Genomic DNA, 21,400 nt, shown 5'->3' on the forward strand with positions numbered 1-21,400 from the left:
GCAGCTCAGACGAAGCCTGACGCTTGTGAAATGGCTTCAGCCAACTTGTGGTGAATAGCGGAGCAGCAGGAATGCCTCCATGGATCGCTCCAGCAGATAATGTCAATCACCTACTGTGTGGAGAACCCCTCCCCATTGTTTTCTTTTACCCCCCAACAGAAAACAAATGGGCCACACAGCTTGCTGTTTGGCTGAGGTGTTAATTACCGTCCCCTGCCCATACGAACAACAGCTCCATACAATAGCTCTGTCAGGCCCCCACCACAACAGCCCCTCTGGTTTTCTCTGCTGATATGGCCTGCTCATGCAGGGCCATTGACACCTCAACCTGATCTATGCATGAAACACAATTAAAAGCTTTTCTGAGACAAAGACAATGTGATAAGTAGCCCCTGCCTTGACTCAGAGTTTGCATTTAGGCTCTTTGTTTGCCAACATTAGAGGCAATTACATTGACAATTCTTAAGCAAACCTCGGCAGTCATTGTGCTAATTAGTGTGTAATTGATGGGGAAACGACGGAGCAGCTCAGCTGGTCAGGCCTGTAAACCTCCACTGGGCCACTGCAAATTCATGTGAATGGCAACTGCGTTGTATTATCCGGTCCATGATGAACTAAGCACATTTGTCAGGGGGGAAGTTATTCATTCAATTGATCATAGAGGACAATCCAACAAGAAGGAAAGAACACAGATGTTTTTGAAAAGTTTTTTTTTTTTTATCCAAGGACTATATCCATGGAATTTTAAGCCGAGACGTTGGCTTGTTGTGTACAACCAGAGGAAATGTTTTACATATACAAATCATCAGATCTACTTTTTCAGCTCAATACGCCACCTCCTAGTTTACATTCTGTTAACCCTGACAAGCCTGTGGTGCTGCGGTGGAGCTAGCATCCTGCTAATGGCTGCCACATTTGAAGTGTCCATTAGCCCATAGAGGAATGAAGTTAAGTGACTATGACAGGGGTACTCCCTCAGTTTGTGGGGCCTCTATTGTGACCTGGTCGTTCATCCCGCACTCTCATTCACAGCCTGTAAAAAAAACTGGGTCAAAGGTCAGACATCCAGAGTGCTGCGGTTTCTATGGTAACATGGCCTATTAAGGCCAGGCTCATTGGCCTCTTAACATGCTCTTGTGCACAAAAGAACTATTAGTGCAAAGAGGGAGAGAGAGGAGTGAAGAGAGGAGGCAGCGTGAGGGAGGTCCTAACAACACTTCGTCAAGGTTTTTCCAAGATTTCCAAGATTGTTCCACACTCACGCACTCTGCCTACAGCTCCATTTGTACATAGCACATACTGGATTTCAGTCATCATTTCAAGGGCTTGAAAGGATTTATTTTGCTGCATGTCTCACCATTTATTCGTAGAAACTCAGTAAAAAAAATCTATATATGTGTTATATATGTCGTAACCGTATGCTCTGTACATACATTGACCAAAAGATTTCCAAGATTCAGCTCTGAAATATTCAATGAGCTATTCAGTGTCATATGACTGCCTCATGCATGCTCTGTACAAGGACGAGCTGAGAAGTCCTGGGAGTGTATTTATCGCAATTTCAGTAATAAAACAGCATTAACAGAGAACAAGGCCAAGATAAGCCCTCCTCATTCACCCCCCACAATCCCCCCAAAAAGCTTCTTTTACATTCTCTCCCAGTGAGTGAGCTCCGACTTCAGCAGGAGTCTGCATTTTTTTGCAACTCCAGCATTTATTTGTTTCAGGGTTCATTTTTTTCTTTCTTCCTTTTGCACGACAAGACGTTGAGTTATTGCTTCCTGAATCTACAGCGTTATCATGGACGCTCAGATGAGCGTTGAATGAAGCAGCCATCGTTCTGATACTTGTTTTTTAATCAGATACACATACAGTGAAGCTCTTTAACTGGGGTTTAAGTTGAGGAATAAGTGAGCAATTTTGTTATACAGCATAACAGCAGGTCATGTAAAACTGACTGTATAATTACACACATAAGAAAATAATTACGCTTCTGGTAAGAGCAGGGCCATCTCATAAAGACAGAGAGGAGGGCGCAATGCTATTTGAGTCAATTATGTGGAGTCAGTTATGTGGTTTCCGTACCTGGGAGATCTGCTCTCTGTGGTCATTGAGTACTTAATGTCAGTGTGATCTGATGTCAAGAGAGGCTACCCCTCAAATGTCACAGATATCTGCCTTTTCCGTGTCCTGTGGCATTGTTAGTCCAGTCGCACAGGAACACAACTTTTTACTGTTTGGGGAGTAGCCCCGTTTCATTGAAATTCACAGCCGTAAACGTCTGTATAATTAACTCCAGAGCACAAGGTGGTTACCAGCGGCTGGCTAGATGTTTACTGTAAAGCTCGACTTAGAAATCAAATGTGTGTGTAAATGTACGTGTGTGCGTATGTGTCCAGGTCTACGCCAGTGACACACAAGTGAGACCTGAATTTTTCATTTATGACCAAACACAAATTGACTGGAGACAGCATGGGTTACCAATATAATACAGGGTTTCCTGCCAAGGCATTTAGGAGGCAATAATAAGTCCAGCATGCACGCCTCACACTCACAAATACCACAGCACAGTAATCACTCCAGAGTCTTGGTGAAGACTTAAAAATAATCTTTTTTTCTTCTTTTTCCAGAAGGTGCAGACAAATATTTACCATCACTCTCCATGAGTAAATTTAAGTACGTCTGCTAAAAGTGTGTCTTTTTCTCTGACAGGGCACAGTGGCTGATTGTTTCCCTTTTTTTAGCTTTTCGTGGCTCTTAAAAAAAAAAAACAACAACACTAAACTTCCTAAGAGCAGCTGATGGAGGCAGGAGAGGCAACTAAGCACCTTGAAGGGAAAAAGGCAGTTTAGAGAAACTGAGGTGGGCATAAGTGGGTGTAGTGGAGACGGCGAGAGAGAGAAAAAAGGGCCCAAATTAAACACATTTGTTTCTGCTCTCACATACCACAAGTCTTATGAAAACAGAGGGCTGATTGTGTTCACTCTGCAAGTCCACCCCCCATCCCTCCCTTCCCCTCCTCTCTCTCTCTCTCTCTCTCTCTCTCTTCACCACCACCCAGCTCCAACCCCCACCCTTCCCCTCCTCTCTCTCTCTCTCTCTCTCTTCACCACCACCCAACTCCAACCCCCCACCCTGTCCTGAGCAGCAACAGCCCCCTCTCACTCACACACACATACACACAGCTGCCTGCAGATGCCTCCTGTGTTTGCTCTCCAAGAGCAGGCGCAAATCTCCAGACCCCCGCAGACTTCTGGGCCCTGCCTCATCTCAGTTTTTACTAGCTGACATCCCTATCACCCCACTGCTAACCCCACTCACTTCACTCGTCGTCTCCTCTCCACCACGCCGCCTCACCCCTCCATCCAGCTCTTACCTGCTAGAACACACTCCCGCACTCACACATTCACAGGCCACAGCTATGCTCACTCCTCTTGGACAGAGGCTGACTGTTAGAAATGAGACACACATTGTTTATAACACATTTGCGAAGACAAAGTAGGAAATCCTTTGAATGGAATGGGCAAGACGCAAAATAATTCTCTTTTCTGCCATTTTTCCCCCCATCAGACAAACTTTAGCAAAGCATAATCATTTTGGGCCTGAAAATGATCTCTGTTGGCATATAGCATATTAGACAGGATCTGATTGAATTAAAATATTTTCAAAAAGTAGCTTCAAACTTCCACACAGTGCGACACAGAGCACAGCTTACTACCATGACATTCCCCTGGATTAGTTATGCGTATTGTCGGGAGGCTGCAGGGAGGTCTGGAACGTGGCCAGAGCGTAGATTTTTTTATACCTGAAACATTTGTAATAGTTGTTCCCCTGCAATCTAGAGGCTTCATTTTCATCATGCTGCACATAGTGATACTGACTGCTAAATCATGACCCGCTGATAGGTGTGGCTGTAAATTCAGTTCATGCTCGCATCCAAGGGCTCATCTAACATGTCTGAAACTTGGTAAGGAATATGTGAGAACATACAAGTTTTTGGAGAGAAAAAGTCTTGAGAGGATCCCCTACTTCTTCCAGCTTCAAGTCTCTTGAGGCCAAAGTTATGTAGTAGAAATGTGAGCGAGCGACTTGAAACTGCCATTTTTTCATTTGTTGATATTAAATGAACTACTTGAATTACATGTTTTCGAGAACCTAATGTTGATTAATATGGACTGCTCCAGTTTCCAGTCGAATCTGCGTTCACAACATTAACCAGAGCACTGAAAGCTCAAGGCTGGACATGCTATTTAAAAAAATATATACAGCTGCTGCTATCTTTCAGTTTCAATACAATCTAATGAGAACAGCAAGGTGATTACGATCGGGGGCTGCTGTAAATATCAGATTCCCAGGGACAGAGTTTAGGAGAGGCCCCCTACAATTACACAGTACTCAGGAATGCAGAGCATGAAGCACAGTAACATAGAGCTGAAGACAAATGCTCACATCCCATCCTGGATGTTTTAACTCACACCACAGGACGCAGTTGGTTTAGGAAGAGCGTTATAAAAAGTAAAAGAAGTTCATCTTGGAGAGTAGTTTCTGAAAGTCCCTTATCTGCACTACAACACAGCAAATTTTTACTGAATTCAAACTGCACACTTCTGTAAACAATTACGTGTTAACCCTAAAACTGTAAGTTGCTCAGAAAGAAAGATTGAGAGAAAGAAGGAGAGAGAGAATCAAGGGGGAGCGACTAGAGAAAGAGAAGGGTGCTTGTGCACAATTAGAGCAGGGATTTATGGCCTGAGAAACAATTTATAAATCACAGCGCCTGAGCTAATGTGCTCCAGATTGTTCTCCATGCAGCTGCAATTTTGGTCTGCGTGAAACGGCATAATAAACCTGGCTGGAGGACATGTATGGGTGGGTGGGTGTGGGTGTGGGTGCATGTGTGTGTGAGCGTGAGCGTGTGTGTGTGTGTGTGTCTGGTGGGGGGGAGGTGCAAGGAGAAAAGTTGAGATTGTGGGTGGGGGCTGATGAGGGTGAAGTTTCTGAGGTGTTCTCAACGAAGAAACTGAGACGTGTTTCTTTTTTCATGTGTGTCTGGTGTTAAATTTTGCTGAGGTGCAACTCAGGGAAAGGAAGACATTCTAGCTCTATAAAGGATGTTTGCTCATGTAATAATGGACCAACACGGTAGCTGGACAGCAAAAAGCCAATGAAACGCCTCCAAAACAAGAACTGTAACTGAATAATTACACAAGTTTCCACTGAGAAACAATTACAGTTTCAGGGCCAAACTCTGAGCCAGTTGTATGAGCTCATTGTCAAACTGTGAACTATACCCTCATAATCACACCCTTGACGTAAGTAAAAATTAATTTTAACATATAATAAGAGAAGACAAATGTTGCAAACTGATCCCCTCATTGTGGCTGCAAGCTGGTGTGGAAGAAGAGATCGGATGTGCTGAGGGGAAGCCTGGGCTTTTGTGGCCACTCAGCCAACTGGCCCTGAACCTTGACCTCTAACCCTTCACCCCGGGGGGCAAACAAAGCTCTGAGTGACATCTGAAACTAGACACTCTGTGGGGAGAGAGTGTCTGGACAGGACTCAAATAACCCCATTAACTCGCAGAAAAGATTTATGGCTTTTTATTCTCCCCCTGCAAATCTCTGAGCTGAAGAGTCACATAGAACTTGTCAAAAACAATCAAGCAACTGGAGGTGTGCGAGAAGTTGCATCTTGTTTACTTGCCAATATCTCCATCTTGCATGACGATAAGCAAAAATGTTCCATAATTAACGACTGGGAGTAGAGTTGTGATTAGCAGGGAGACGCACATATGCCAGCAGTTAGTCTGAAGCAAAATAAATTCAGCTTAACGCAAGCAGCATGAAACTAATCTTCAGGCGGGTTTAAGAGAGTCACTGATGCATTTTCACCAGCGCCACTGATGGATTCTGTACAATGGGTTACGTAAACAGCTCCAGCATTACTATCCTGTAAACAAAAACAGAGAGAAAAGTTGATGGTAAATGTGCTGTGGTGAATACGAGCCTCCGTCGCCAGAATGCTGAAAGCCAGTGTAGTATTTAAATCAGGCAAGGAGGGAGGAAGACTGGGCCAAGCATTCTGTAGCTCAGCTGTGAGGCTCTAAGCCGTTGCCCTAGGGTCTTTGTCCTGCCTTTCAGGGCAAGTCTGAGGTAGTCAAAGACCCTATTCATGACCGGCGCTCCCCCTGCCAACACACCCATACAGCCCCAGTCAAGTCAGCCGAGAGCTATAGAGCCTTCCCATTTCACACGAGAATCAGACCTGCCCCTAAAACCTGCTTCAGGGATTTCCAATAGCCAGCCCCTCCAACCCATGTACAATTCAGACAAAAGGGCTCCTTGGCCTACTCCATGTCATATAGGTCTGATTAGATCTTTTTTTTTTTCCTAATGTAGCTACTCTAAATTTGAAGCAAATAAGTCAGTTGTATTTGTAGGGATGTGATATCTTGCCATGTAAATGGATGTGGGATTCTGTCAGTGGAGGCGTGGAGCTGCCATCCAGATGCGCTCCATCCATCGTTATCATCCGCCGCAAGATTCACCTCACGCTAGAGCACATTTCTCAACCCATCTGACCAAATCAACAGCTCAAAACCAAGAACAAGGAAACTCAATCATACCAATCATCTGGGGGGAGATAGCCTACATTGGGGAATCCCGCTAGCACTGAAGAGCCTCTCCTGTCTGAAGAGCACATGGTCCTCAACCACAGCCATTAGTCATAACTAATCAGGAGCACAACCTCATAATTTTAACTTGAGCAGATGAGGTCAGGAAAGAGTGATATGTCCTGCAGCCAAGGCCAATGTAAAAATATCATCCCGCCGGAGTTTCTGCTGCTTCTGCTGTTTATTCTAACAGGACGAGTCTGGACTGAGATAAGGAGGCTACCCACTTTACATGACTTGTCCCTTTGCTGGGCTTTAATCAATTTTGATGCTCTGCAGAACATTGTGACTTCTTAACAAGTACAATTGGTTTATGAGGGTAACTAGGGCAAGCAAGGGCCACCCAAAGTTTAAGTTCTTATCAACATTTGGGCAAGTGATCAAGTGAAGAAATGTCAGCTTAATAAATCAGTAGAAACTAGTCAAAACACGACCAGGACTATATCCTAAACTGAAATAGTTCACCCGAACTTAAAAACAAAAATATTTAACAAATAAATATATTTATTGTTTAACTACAAAATTATGGCCATTTTATAGAATGTAGAACAAATATAAGCTTTTTGAAAGCAATTGAAATATTGCCTACACTAAATTATCCTAAACTACCTGTGAACCAAACTACTTAACACAAACTTTAAAAAGTAAAAGTTAGCAGATATTATGCCCTGCTCATACAAATGTGTTTAACATGTGAGTCCTTCTAAGGTACATGGGCCCAAATATATGACCCATTACACTCTCACATTACTGAGGGTATATTAGTCTCATCAGCTGACTGCCAGTTACAGTAAAATTTATTCGAAAAGTTCAGGTTTTCGTCTTTATTTTTTGAATATGGACTTCATGGTCCAACTTACACAATGCAAAAATCACAATGAGGTACAGTCATGATTGATTGGTGTTTAAACTAACCCTGTCGGCCATAAATTCCTCGTGGGCTGTGTGCAGTAGGTCACACGTGTTTGAAAGTGCAATGTGTTGATGTGACATGAGTCCGCCAGGGGACATGAGCCGCACCAGCGGTCCAAACCTGCTGCACCGTTACTGGGACAAACTCAGCGGGATGCAGCCAAACTGATTTATAACTTCAACAAGAAGAACAGCTGCTCTGCTCACTGTCAGCTAACCTCATCCTGTATGGATATCCATCCCCTCCTTAATTTAGTATGACCACTACAACCTCACTGATACTACACACATACTGTTACACATAGCAACATGGCCTTAAACAGGCGCTGCACAGGGGGAGAGAATTTTCATGCCCTGAACGTGAACTGAAACGGAGCCTGATAGAAATCTCGGTAGTACTGATGCTACGTGCATGATCTGATAGCCCCTTGCTGCTCGCTGATTGGGCTGACTGTAAGGAGATGGCGTAGCGCTGTGGTCCATGGTGGAAGAACTCTGCTTTGTGGGAGACGCAATCCTTCAGATAAGTGAGAGCCTCATGGTCTGGAAGCCAGCCCACTTTGGGATAACAGGCGAAGTGATGGTAGGACCCATATCTGCCCCAGTCTACGCTCCCACCACCACATCTGATCAACAATCTCTCCTCCTGACTGCTCTCTCCCTCTCCTGCAGCCTGCAGTGCTTAAACTGAAAACAGCTGCTTGGAATACCAGACTGATGAAACTCTGTTTAGAGCTATTTCTTCGTGCTGTACAATCATGTTTTATTAGCATGGAGTGAAGCATTTAAGGTACAATTATGGAAGGAAAACATTTCTTTATGTGAGCTAAACAGTAGTGGTTATAGCTATGAAAGGTCCACATATAACGCTGTCACCCCCCACACACACACATTACACAGATATAAGTGTTGCTACAAGCAAGAAGTTACTTTCATTATCAGTTCAGATCTGAATGGGTTGAAAATGTGTTAACAATCAACAGAAAATTCATCAGTAATCATTTTCATAATCAATTAATTGGCTCATTTTTCAATGTCAGATTCTCAGTTATGCAAACTTCTTGTTGTTTTGTTTTCATATTTGACAGAAAAATGAGGAACTTTGGGTTTTTGGGTGTTACTCAGACAAAAAGATCAATGATATTTTTTGATTTTATAACACACATTTTTCACTATTGCGTGTAATATCAAAAACATAACCTTATCACAAAGGTAATAATTCGCTAATTTACTCAGACTAATGTGAAGACAAAACGAGCTGAAAGAACTAAATCGTTTCAGGACTTTAGTCACCTGGAAGTGAGACAGATTCCAGATAAATCCAGGGGCTCTCCCTTCCCCCCTTTCTTACACCACGACTCTACGTTAATACCACAGAGCAGACATGACTAAGCTGGTATTCACCTGACACATGATACATGTCTCCACCTCCCACACCTGCATCACCTACTTCATGGAAAGACTTTCCTTTTACATAACTGGCAGTCTCACAGAAACAGAAACAATATATATTCCCTTTCTTTTCCATCTGAACTCTGCCCCGTCATGGTTAAACTCTGCTGTTCACAATTCCTAAAGAGCAGAGACCTAACACGTAGACATGATCAGCAGCTTCTTCAATAAATAGCCAGAGGATTTTTTTTTCCACTGATATGCCTTAATATCAAACTGTGCAACAGGTCTTTTTTTTTTTTTTAAAGGACACGGTCAACAACACATCTTTCAAAAGCCTCCAAGCAGCAGAAGCAAAGCCAAGATCCGTGGGGGAACTCAGGTGTGTTAGAGATGTTCACCTTTGGCCAAACATATCTCAAGTTTTCCCAAAATTTTACATGTAAAAGTGATGGATCAAAACACACGGCAGCTCCGGCCAAACATAGCAAATGAGAAAAACACATAAATTGATAAAAACACATTTGCACACATATTCATCTTGGCACATCAAAGGGATTCATTGATGTCACTGAACATGGGGAGTCTAGGGCTGGAGAGGGGAGATGTTGGTTATCCATTCCTCAAAGGGTGCTGAGATGCTCCTGATGGGCCCCGCGCTCGAGAGCCAGAGAGCACTATAAACAGAATTTCTAATGTCAGGCGGAAGAGTGGGCGGGTGGGTTAGGTAGTGAACTAGCAGGCTATGGGGTAGCGGGAGGAATTTACGCCAGCCCGTGCCTTCCACAGAGACTGAAAAGGGAAGGATACAGACCAGGGCTGACACCATTTTACACAGCTCTACAAAAGTGATGTTGTGAAGTGAGCACCAGCACAAAATGCATGTTCCTGACGAGCTCCATGAGAGGCGATCTGTATGAGACTACTAAAGACTGCTACAACAGATTAGTTGCTCAAACAGTGAGCGATGTATACGCGCAAAGTGGAATATTAGAAACATGACAATATAATTACCTCTCTAAACTCCTTTGTATTGTGTTGCATTAATTCAATCTGACCTTGTTTACCCCAAATAGTTGTTGAAACATGTGAGTTTATACGGAAGTGACTGTATTTTAAAATGTCAAAATATATCCTAACTCTGTCCCCTCTTTCTGGTCTAAATCAAGATTATTCTACTATTTCTAAACATTTTTATTTAATTTTTCAAACGTAATTAAATTTCCTCAAGCACGAACAATGAGTTCATTATCAACCTGGATCACTCTGGGAGAGAGCTCTTAGCCAGCAATGGCATTACTGCGAGGATCTGTTCCTAATTGAACAGTGCCACTAAACTGATGTAGATGTGTTTGCCTTTGAAGAAAAAATCTTTTAAAAACTATAAACCTAGTCAAAAAATGTTAGGTCTGTTGACACAGTGCTTGGTTGAAAAAATATTTGCGCGCCAATAGTCAGGAATACAACACTGAGGGTTGTCAGGTTGTGAGCCCCATACACTGTTCCCTCTGTTGCAAAAGTATCCGCATAGCCTCACCTGAACACCCCGCACACCCCCACCACTAACAGACTCGGCACACACAAATGTGGAGCATGCATGGATGCATGTGTGTACATCGACACACACATACACACAAAACGTGCAGCAAGGTGAGTGAAACGGCCAAGTGAGCCACCTGATGAAAAGACATCTCAACACAAACAGTTCTTTGCTTATGCAAGGAGAGGCCCTTTTATTCAGCGGGACAATGTCTGTGTTGACTTTTCTTTGTCTGCACATTTTTAAGCACCAAAAGCAGCAGAAAGCTTGAAAAAAGAGAAGTCAGGAAGGCATGCAATGGTAGCCACTGACATGTTCAGACTTATACGAACTCCCCATTCATATCTCAATCTCAAACTATTTTCTATTCGACAATCGTGCTCTAGAGTTCAAGGGTCCTGCTGCATTTTTGGAAAAGATATATTTGAGCGGCCGACCTCGCTCTCGTTCGCTCGCCACCTCTCACACACATGAGGCATTTCACTCTTTAGTGATGATGATGATGATGCACTAGCTGAGTTATCTCGAAGTGCTGGTGAGGCTGACAAGAGGTGTGTGTGTGTTCACCAATTAAATCTGTTACTATAGGAACAATGGAGTGATGATCACATCAATGGATCTGACAAACAATAAGCTGGATTTGTCAGTCTGACTTCGTACGGAAAAAAATAATAACTCTTTGACTCTGAAACCCCAGAGCAGGCAGAAGTCTGGTGGAACATCTCTGCAAACATAAAACCTCCTCCTCAGCTCTCGGTGGATTACAGCGGAATGTCAGCTCCACGCAGGCTTTAAATCAGTTATGCTTGGCCCTCGGGGGAACTGTGTGCTGATCCCATGTAGGCCTGTCTCTCATTGCTCATGATAGGGTTGCCACATCCAAATTTAAAAGTTTGGGCCTCAAATCCTTCATCATGCAACACATTGCTGAGCAAAATCACAGCACAGTGACTCTTGTGCAACATCTTGTATCTATTATTCACCATTTGCCTTCCTTCAAATCCTAGCATGTACCATGTGTGTGCATTACACAACAGTACACAAAAGATGTCCAACCTGTAGGGGGAGGTGTAAAATGATACAAGCAGGAAATGTAAAAAATGTACCCAAGCACACACTGTTCAGTCTGTAATTACAAAAATATTTACATTGTTACAGAATAAAACTGCTGCGCTCCACCTGGAAATAAAAACCACCGGCCCCTGTCGCCTGGTATTTAATCACACGATTTGTGTGAGAGACACAACTTTCGTGTGTCTCATGCAGCACAAGTACAGCCACATACCACACTGCAACAACAAATCTACCAGTCCCAGCAGGATTTTCCAAGAAATACAATAGAACAATATAATGTTTGCCAGCGCGGGCATTGTCTGTATCTCAAGACCAGCGAAGGGGACAACACAAATGAGGTTACCCTGTGGGCAAGTTTCAACCCACAAGCCAATCAGCATATCCCACAGCATGATAGATAATGCTGCGCATGATTTGCTGAACTAAGTTGTTGGTCAGACGTAGGCTCGCGCTGCTGGTAAATATCATCCAGTAAATCTCAATTTATTCAACTTTATCCACAGGTGTAAATAAAGTGACCCCAGAGCTTTATGGGATACCGAGTCACTCATCAATCAAATCCACTGCATTCTCACTGAGCCCTGAGCACAGCAGCAATATGGAGACCCTGAGACATCTGTTAAGTATGCCAGCCATTGTCTGCCTGCTTGTTTTCTGCCACGGTGATGATTGACACAGTCAGCTCACTCTGTCCCATTGACCTCATTCCTTTTTTTAAAACGGGGGATTATAGCTTCAAACTTTAAACCCAATTATTTATCACTTTGCCTCGAGGAAAGTACTTTTAATTTTCAACTTTGTTGTGCTGAACAGAAAAAAATAAACAACAAGGAAGAGAGAAGATTTCATAACACTGACACAAGAGAAAACAAACCACACTGGATAAAAGGTGGCATTGAATTCCTTATTTATACAAAAATAAGGTACTGTTTTCATTCCATACGAAAAAAAGAACCAGATATAATAATGTCATTATTCCTCCAAAACTCTGGTGGCCAAAAGCAATGAGGTGGAGGATCTAGGCGCCAGTATGTATCACCTAGTTTGAGCAGGGTAGCCATTTAGTTAATGAGCCCCAATGGAGACCTCCAATGAAGCCATCAAGACTGCTCAGAATAACAATGGTCAACTAACGCCTTTCTAATTGAATGGAAGATACAGGGAGGTGAGGGGAGTGGGCCTGGAACAGTGAAAAGGAGACAGAAAAAAAAGAGGTGGGTGGGTGGGGGGAGGGTGGTAGAGTGGAAGGCGATGTGAGGAGGGGGGTCTTTTCAGTCAGATGCCTGCTAGGCCTTAACGAAAGTACTTGTTTTTTGGGGCGGAGAGGGGTAGGGGTTAGAGGGGGGGGTTATGACATGCATTGGGGGATGGACAAGCTCGGAAGAACACAGCTCTCCAGCAGGGATTATTCCAAGGAAGTTTGCATAGTCCCATTTGAATTGTATTTTACGAGTTGCTATTCCAAACAGCGCTAGTTAAAATTGTCTGAAAATGTTGAAACACTCAGTTGGAAATCACCGTGTAAGTCATCGAATCGCAGACCACGTCCTCTAAACCTCAGCGTGGCATTTTTCCTCACCCAGCAACTTTCTTGTGACTTCATTAGTCATGTTTTCATCATTCCTAACTGGTGTGAAATTATTGTTAAGTTGCAGCACTTCCCCACTCTTCCTGTTAACCATGTTAGAGGTCAGAGAAACACACACAAGTGAACAAAGTTGCACAGCAGGAGCAAACGAGCCATCGCAAAAAATTGATATTAAACATGATAAGTTCTTAACAACTGGTGTGATGCAACCTTGCATGGAAGTACATGAATCATTGCAAACTCTTCATCAGTGACAGCACACTGGCTTGTGACTGTGGCCCCTTATCTAGTCTGTCATGGTCGCTGCAGGGAAATGCCTCCCATGTGTGTCAAAGTGAGGTATTACATTGTTATTACAGTAGGATATGACTTCTTCTAACAGTGTCTTCTTTTCAATTTTCTGCAGGGAATGTTTGCACGACTGTGGGGGTCTAAAATAGACTAAGATCTCATCCAGCAAACTGAAGAAATCCCTCAATTGAAACAGCCTAAATCTAAAAAGCAAAGCAATTTAGTGAGAGGAAGTCAGCTTTGAAAAAATATCTTGCAATACTGAAATAAATTTCTCAATACACAGCAAAATATGAGTCCCTGCAGCGGACTGACAGCAGCAGCACATAAGATAAACCCAGATTTAGTAAGACAAGGTCATAACAAAGTATATAATCAATACCCAGTGTGAGCACTGCAGTGTATTTTCAGCAAGGAACTGCCATAAATCCTTCAAAATAGAGCAGAATAACTGATTTGTCTGAACTGTGAGCTGAATGAGAGGCTGTCAAATGTGAATCTTGTCGTGGGTGGGTGACAGGGAGAAATGTATATCCCCAAAAAAGAACAAAGAAGTAGTTAGTACTCCTTGAGAGGCCACTCGGAGGGAATATGGCGGTCTGGCAGTGCACAAGGAACTTTTACGCACTGCCAAAGTTTTTTTTTTCTCCTGCTCTCTTTTTTTTATGCAGAGTGCAATTGAATAAGAAAAATGGACACATGCGCAGGGACACTTACTGTTCTGGCACTGGGGGACAGGGAGCCGTTGGATAGGTAGGGGTTGCTGAGGTCTGGGATCATGAGAAACGGGTAGCCTGGATAGTGAGGACTCTTAAAAAAGCCACCATCTTGCTGCCTCCTCAGAGCTGCAGGGATAAAGAAAGAAAGAAAAGTCAGAGTTAGTATTAAAAGCTGCCTAATCGGCAGCTGTAGTCCAGAGTGGATTTTACAGTGTTTATTTATTTTGTCCTTTACCTTCACTGAAGTAGTCTCTAGTTTTCTCATAACTTTCTGAGTCGGGTCTGGTTTGGGGGCGCCTCTCTGCTTGCTGACAAGAAGAACACACACACACACACACGGAGGGGAAGAAACTATTGAAACTTTCAACAGCATTAAATCACATCAGTGTTAATGTGCGTGGTGGAGATCGGTGTCTATGTGCGCTACAAGCCTCACCTCCGAGTCCGACGAGCTGCTGTTGTTTTCCGACTCGTTTACTAAGGAGGATTTCACATCATCCAAATCCCTTTCCGCAGATACATTCTCGGATATCTTTTCCTCCTGCTCCCCTTCGTCTTTAAAAGAGATCATTTCATCATTGGCCCCCAAATCATCCCCACCGCCTCCGTTCAGCTGTGGCATTTTGGCAGAGCAGAGGGTGTTCAGCCGAGGAGGAGGAAAAGACGGTCGCAAGAATAATAGACTTTTTCTTTTTTTTTTCTTCTTCTTCTTTTTTTAAAGAGCCACTGGAGTATTAAACCAACTACAAGAGACAGTTCATGGTTCAGATCTCCCTTTTCATCCCCTTAAACGTGGTCCCGAGGTCCATGGCGAGTCCGGTAGTAAATCAGTAATAATAATCCACAGTTGGAAGTTAGAGCCGAGGGGGGAGATATCGGTGAATCTTTGGCGTTGGTGGCCGGATGCGCAGCAACTTGGCGAAGTTTGGTCTCCTTCTTCGCAGTTTGCGGACAAACTTGCGGCCCCTGAGTGTGCGCCTCCGCCGAGGAACGGGACTGTGTGTGCTGCTCTTACAGATCCAGGGAAACCGCATAAACTCAAGTCCGACCGACGGAGGGGCTCAGTCAAAGAGAAGGAGGAAACAGGTCCGATTTCATCTCCCGGTATCCATGCACAAGAGGGAAAAAAAATTCTGCTTCACACAAAAAAAAAAGAAAAGAGAAAAAACGCGCGACGTTTTGCTGCAGTTTTCTTCACTTCTCACTTGCTTTCTTTTCCCACCTCCGCAAGTTTAAAGCGCCTTGTTGTTGTTTCTCCAAAAAGTCGCAATTTTTTTTTTCTAAAAGAGAAAAATCATATTAAAAAAGAAAACCCGGTGCAAAGTATGTTTTTTTTTTCTTTTTCTTTTCTTTTTGTTTTTCTCAGCTGGACGTGCTCGCCCTTTCCCTCCACATTGCTGCCGGGGAATGCGCCCTGAAAACTACTTGGTTGTTCAAGTGGAAGAAAAGCGCAGCTCGTCCGAAGAGGAGGAGTTTGAGCTGAAAGCCGACACTTAATTCACCACCATGTAGATCAGCTATTCTTAACCCTCAAGCCACCAACGCGCTGCCACCACAACACACCATGAAATGATCCAGGGCATGTGAACACAACAAAGGTTTGCACGCCGGGGAGTCGAGTAAAAAAAAAAAAGTGATCCAATCACGATTATTCTTATTGTTCGGCATTGTTATTGGAATTTATCATTATCATTACTGTGAACATACCAGAATATATCCCTTATGACTGGAGTTAAAGCGAATTTAAACACTTTATTGTAATGAGGTGTGTGACCTGCCAATATCCCCCAGCACTGTGCAGGCAAGCAGCGCAGACCACACTGTGTGAAAATGACAGGCCAGGTCTTAAGTGAGAAAGTCATAATTACACACTGCCATGCAAATTGCACGTCTGCATGTCCTGAAACAATACGCTGGGGCAGACAAATACCTGTGATAAGCGTGGCCTATATGGTACAACTACAGGCACGGCTGGAGTGAGGTAAGAGCCAGCACAAGCCTCCCTCTCTCACTCTCTCTCACTCTCCAGCCTCATTGTATATTTGAGGAACAGGATTGGAGGCCCTGTTTTGCAAGCAGCCTTGGAAGAAGAAGGGAAGTGGTTGCTGCTCTTTCTTTGTGTGTGTGTGTGTGTGTGTGTGTGTGTGTGTGTGTGTGCCTGTGGAGTAACCTGCATATTAATCTGAATCATGTCATGTTTTTAAATGTATTAAAAAAGACAGTAGCCTTTGCTGACAAAACACTGAAACTTTCAGGAAGTCTTCTGAAGTGTAACACACCAGCTAACATGTTGGATTCTTTTAGAACATTTCCTTAGCTCATCCAACCTCCCCAGCCCAAATCCACAGGACCCCAGACTTTTCTTTACATCTGATGCAATTCGATGTTGTCTTGGAATTTCCTGTTTTATTTTGAAATTCCTATTCTCCTTGTTTTTCAGTTTGCTTGCCTCCTCTTGTGCCAGTCTAATTGTCTTTCCTCACCCTGATTGTGGTCACCTGTTCCACATTACCTTGTGTATATATCGTCTGCATCTCCCTTTGTTCTGTGCCAGTTTGTTGTATGTTGTGCCGTAGAAGCCACCGCACCGTTAAATCCATGTCCCGTGCCTGGTCTAGTTTCCTGATTTATGTTAATACTTTGATCTTTTGTATCAAGCTTAGCCATGTGATTTGTGTTGATACCTTGTCTAGTTCTCGCCAAGCATTGTCGTGCACCCTTTGTTTCTAGTTCTATAGTAATTTCCAACCATTTGCTTGCATCTTTTGTTGCTTCTTTTGCTATTCATTTCGCGCCAGTTTGTTTCCTTGAAGGGTGATTTTGAGTTGAACTTTTTAAATAAACATTTGTTAATTTGCTACTTCGTCTGGCAAGTGGTGCATTTGGGTTCAGATTCACAGTGTTCTGTCACAGGCGTCCCCTGTTTGAGAAAAGAAGTCACTGATGTCGTCGACTGCATGTCAGCAAGCTGAGGGTTGACTGACAATCCAGCAGTGTCTCCACGGGCCTCATTAGATCATTACTCCTCCTGGGTGCTGGTGTGTGTGCGCGCGCATGCATTTCTGTGTGTATTTGTATTCAGTCAAAAGCAACATATACTGTAGTTGCATACGGCATCTTCTATGAAGTGCATGTAGGCTAGTTATACATAGTGGATTTCTTATTCACAGACAGGCACATGTTTGCACTTGCATTTACAAACACGCACATACACACCCACAGGTGAATATTTACCCTCAAGGCTATACATCATTGTTTTTCTTGGCTACACTATGCAGGGAACATAACCGAGTGCATTTTCCAAACTATGCACAGACGAGTTGTTCCCTTTTTTTTCGTCTTAATTTATGATGTGACCCTTTAGTTAAACGGTGAACATTTTTCCGTACACTAAACTAAGACAAAAGAAGAAAATACGGTTTTGTTTTGTTTTGTTTTTTTCTAAATCTATTACATGTCAGAGAAGTATTGGACCATGCAAATCCCAGCAGGTGCAATTACAATTATTCAGTGCTCGTGCACCACAGCCTTATAAATGATTAATAAAGAAATCAAATATTAAAACAACTCAACACAGAAAAATAATGATGACTTGCGTAAGCAGTCGCTGAACAGGAATATCTCTTAAATAGCGACATTTCTCACTCACGCATAAGTTTCAGCAGTGTGCTATTAAGCGCCACTGGCATGTGGTGAGTAGACCGCTGTTTCACAGCACAGTGAGATATAACACTTCTGTGAGAAATAAAATGATAATAAAAAAAGACTGTGTTTGGGAAGTGTTTTATTCCACGGTGACAGAGAAGTCCACTCTCTACAAAACAACATACTGCCCCTTGTTATTAATCCATTGCTGTAATTGAAATCAAGAACATTAACTGGTAGCTTCGAAACTGTAGTTATTTTGTTGGAGAATCACACATTCATATTTACTAACAAATAGATTTCAGGTATAGTTGATATGCTTTGTGCTGATACAAAGCCCCTCACACCAATTTATTCATCACACCAGCTTGGAAAAGTTGACAATCGAATATATGTTTAATAGGAAATTCTTTACACCTGCATGATGTGAAAGAGGTCGGGTTTTTTTTTTTTTTAATCTTCTATATATTAACATATAAATCCATGTCCTCTCCCGATGACTACCTTGTTAGAGAAGGATTGGTTTTAACTGGGAGTTGATGAGGGGTCAGGAGAGATGCGAACAGCCACAATCTTAGCCTGGGGGCAGATCGACTGGTGGCCAGAAAATTTATTCAGAGGGTGCTGTCCCTGCATCTGCCTTACTTTGAAGTTGCTCTCCCAACTCTGGCTTGTTGTACGTGACTGTGTGTTCATTTTTTTCCTCACTAAAGAGAGTGAAGAGGAAAAAAAAGCATAGATGGAGCTTTTAGTGCGTGCGTGTATACATGAATGTGCCTCTGTGTGTGTGTGTGTTAGCGTGGCGCTACACACATGTTGTGTGTGTTTGAAAAACAGTGAGAGCAGAGGAGAGGAAGCAGGAGATGGAGGAGAGAGATGCTCTGTGCCAATCCATACTCGCTTTGGAGAATTCAAGGTCATCCTTTCATGTTTTGCCAACCATCGGTCAATCAGTTTCCAATCAAAGTGGTGCTTAATTCAGCAGTAATTCCCATCTCCTCATCACGTCCTCGCCTCACTGTTTCAGGGGCGTTAAAGCAGTTCCCTTGTCGATCCTCTGATCTGCTGCAGTGTGTCCAACATATTTTGCCAGGCCAAACCCACACTGTCAAGCTCTCTAATAATACTAGTTAAAGTGTGTGGAGGACATGTCAGATCACACAATGTGCAACTGCCGCTTCCATCTATCTCACTTCAGGAGACTTAGGTATCACTTAATTGTCTTTGAAGTGTATCCAAGTTGTGTTCCTTCATTAATCCGCAGAGCCCTCCAGAATGTCTACATTTGGTTTTGTACATCTTAACTTTTAGAAGACGGAGCATAAAATTGGTGAAAACAAGTCTGACAGCATTATGACGGATGAGGTCTGTACCCTGTAATTTGTGATGCTGCCTTTTACATAAAATGCTTCTTTACATATGTATACCACATTTGGTTCTTTGTGTTTTATTTTAAAAGGGGACTTATCAAGTCACAGCTTTGAATGTCTGCAATCTCTTTATATTTCTTAAACATGCAGAGATTCCTTTCCCTGATCCGACTCCTTTCTAAAAACATCACGTGTTAATCAGCTTTCTTTCTGACCTCACAGATTTAAAAGGACAAAAACAAACTTCATCCAAGGGACGGGGTCCAGTGCTGATGAACCACCTCTTTTGCATCACCACTCTACTATATTACCTCACCTCTTCAGTCATCGTGCTAAGTATGGATGGGAGTGCCTCATGCAATCATGGATCTCACAAAAATAACCTCATATCCGTTTTAATCCGCAGAAAGGTCCGCTTTCCAGGCTGGTATGGGCGTATATGGCATTTAAGACTGTGTGAGGATATGATTAGATGACAGTTTTTACTGCCTGAAGGGTGTAACTGAAACACTAAACTGTAGAGAGAGAGCAAAGTTAAAGACTGTGTTGCAAAGTTTTATCCCTGCCTTTCTCCTTTTCTCTCGTGTTGTTGCGTTTTGCATCTTTCCTTTTCTGGAGGAGTCCTGGTTCCACAACATGAATAAACACTCAATATAATGAAGTGAGTATTGACTCTGCTCATTTCTATATGATTAGACAGACTTGAGCAAATATAATGAATGAATGAATGAGGGAATGACTAGATGGATGGACGGGTGGATGGATATTACCTTAAGGCTCATCAGTGCTGTTTGTGCACAGGGTGCAACATTATAAGACTTAAAAGACATCAAAAATGACCAAGTCCTCCAGTGTAGATTTACATGCTGGCTGAGAAATGCTCGCTCATGCCTCTTGACTGAAATACATGTTCATGTTTTTTCTCTATAGCAGAGGATGCTTTTAAGGAGCATTATTTCCAAGAACTTCAAAGCCTGCCAAAAGCACTCTCCCTTTTGGAGGGTGCAGCAGCTAGAAAATATATTTTTCAAATGGACAGGAGGAGGCCTTCACTAGTATTGAGGTGATGCTAATGCAATGTGGCACTAGTTTTCAGGGTAACTCAGTTTACAGCACAAAACATACAGCATTTACGAAATACAATTAACCTTTTATGGGCTTGATTTTACATAAACTTTAATTTCTCATCATTTTAATTACAAGAAGGCAAATATACGCTTTATTTTGCTGTGTCTATTTGGAAATTAGTTTTTTATAGTGCAAAGGAAAAAAACATGCCCAGCCAACAATGCCAACAGGTCCTCATGGACAGTATTTACTACGTACAGCTCCAGCTACCATAATTGTCCCAAAGCCTCAGTCCGACTCGTTCCAGATGCTGTATCCAGGCTTTCTGCTATCGCCTGGTTTTATTGATCCAGTTAACATTAATGTTCACAAGGTCATGATGTTCAACTGTCTGTGTTTTTTCAGCTGCAGGCGCATTGCACTGCTCCTCAGAGGACTGGAGATTCTTTCCTGTGATGTAAACCCTGCTAAAGTGAGAGGCTGTTGACTTTATTTAATATGTCCGCCAGATTTTTTATGAGCATTACGCAAATGAAATGGTTTGCATTATGCGTGAACCATACGTTCCACGGAGGCATGCACGGCTGCAGACAGCTGGAAGTAACTTGAGCCCCTCGGTCACTTATCAGCCCTGGCATCCCTGCCATTTCCCATTGCCATCTTCAAGCCAGAAGAATCCAGCCATTGTTTTCATCTCTGTGGGCCCTGTGTTAACTCAGCAGTGCCTTGCTGATTGTTGCCGAGATATTAAAGAAAATGGTACATTTGTCTTTGTCCACACTGCCCTGTCTTTTGACATCCAAGCTTTTGCTCTGTGTGTGTATGTGTATGTGTATGTGAGGGGATTCAACTTGATGCGGTTGTGGAGAGCAGCTGCACCTGCCCTGTATGTCAACAACAGGGTCTGGAGCAGACACTCAAGAAGAGAGGTGGCTTTCACACCACTGGCCTCACTGAAGCTGCTTACTTTCCAAAGACAACAATGACCACGCTGCTCGGCTGCACCACAGAGCTTTTAGGCTCTATAGGCCTGGCGCCTGGTCTGTGTGGCCTCCAGATTATCTCCCGACCGAGCCCCTCTATATACAAGCTTATTGGACTTCCTCACGTCCTCTTGTTTTCGTGGCT

General features: G+C 43.1%; 1 protein-coding gene across 2 annotated transcripts in view; it reads right to left on the bottom strand.

Moving 5' to 3' along the window:
* The window catches only part of tcf7l1b (transcription factor 7 like 1b), a 31,539-nt gene extending 15,927 nt beyond the window's left edge, over positions 1-15,612 (bottom strand). For both annotated transcript variants that reach the window (XM_029509839.1, XM_029509840.1), the window contains exons 1-3: positions 14,626-15,612; positions 14,425-14,497; positions 14,188-14,315 (exon numbers count right to left, since the gene is read on the bottom strand). In XM_029509839.1, the coding sequence (XP_029365699.1) occupies positions 14,188-14,315; positions 14,425-14,497; positions 14,626-14,811 (387 nt within the window). In that variant the 5' untranslated portion in view covers positions 14,812-15,612. The remainder of the gene's footprint in view (positions 1-14,187; positions 14,316-14,424; positions 14,498-14,625) is intronic.
* Between the last annotated feature and the right edge of the window lie 5,788 nt (positions 15,613-21,400).

Source organism: Echeneis naucrates, chromosome 9 (assembly GCF_900963305.1).
Source record: "Echeneis naucrates chromosome 9, fEcheNa1.1, whole genome shotgun sequence".
NCBI classification, from domain to species: domain Eukaryota; kingdom Metazoa; phylum Chordata; class Actinopteri; order Carangiformes; family Echeneidae; genus Echeneis; species Echeneis naucrates.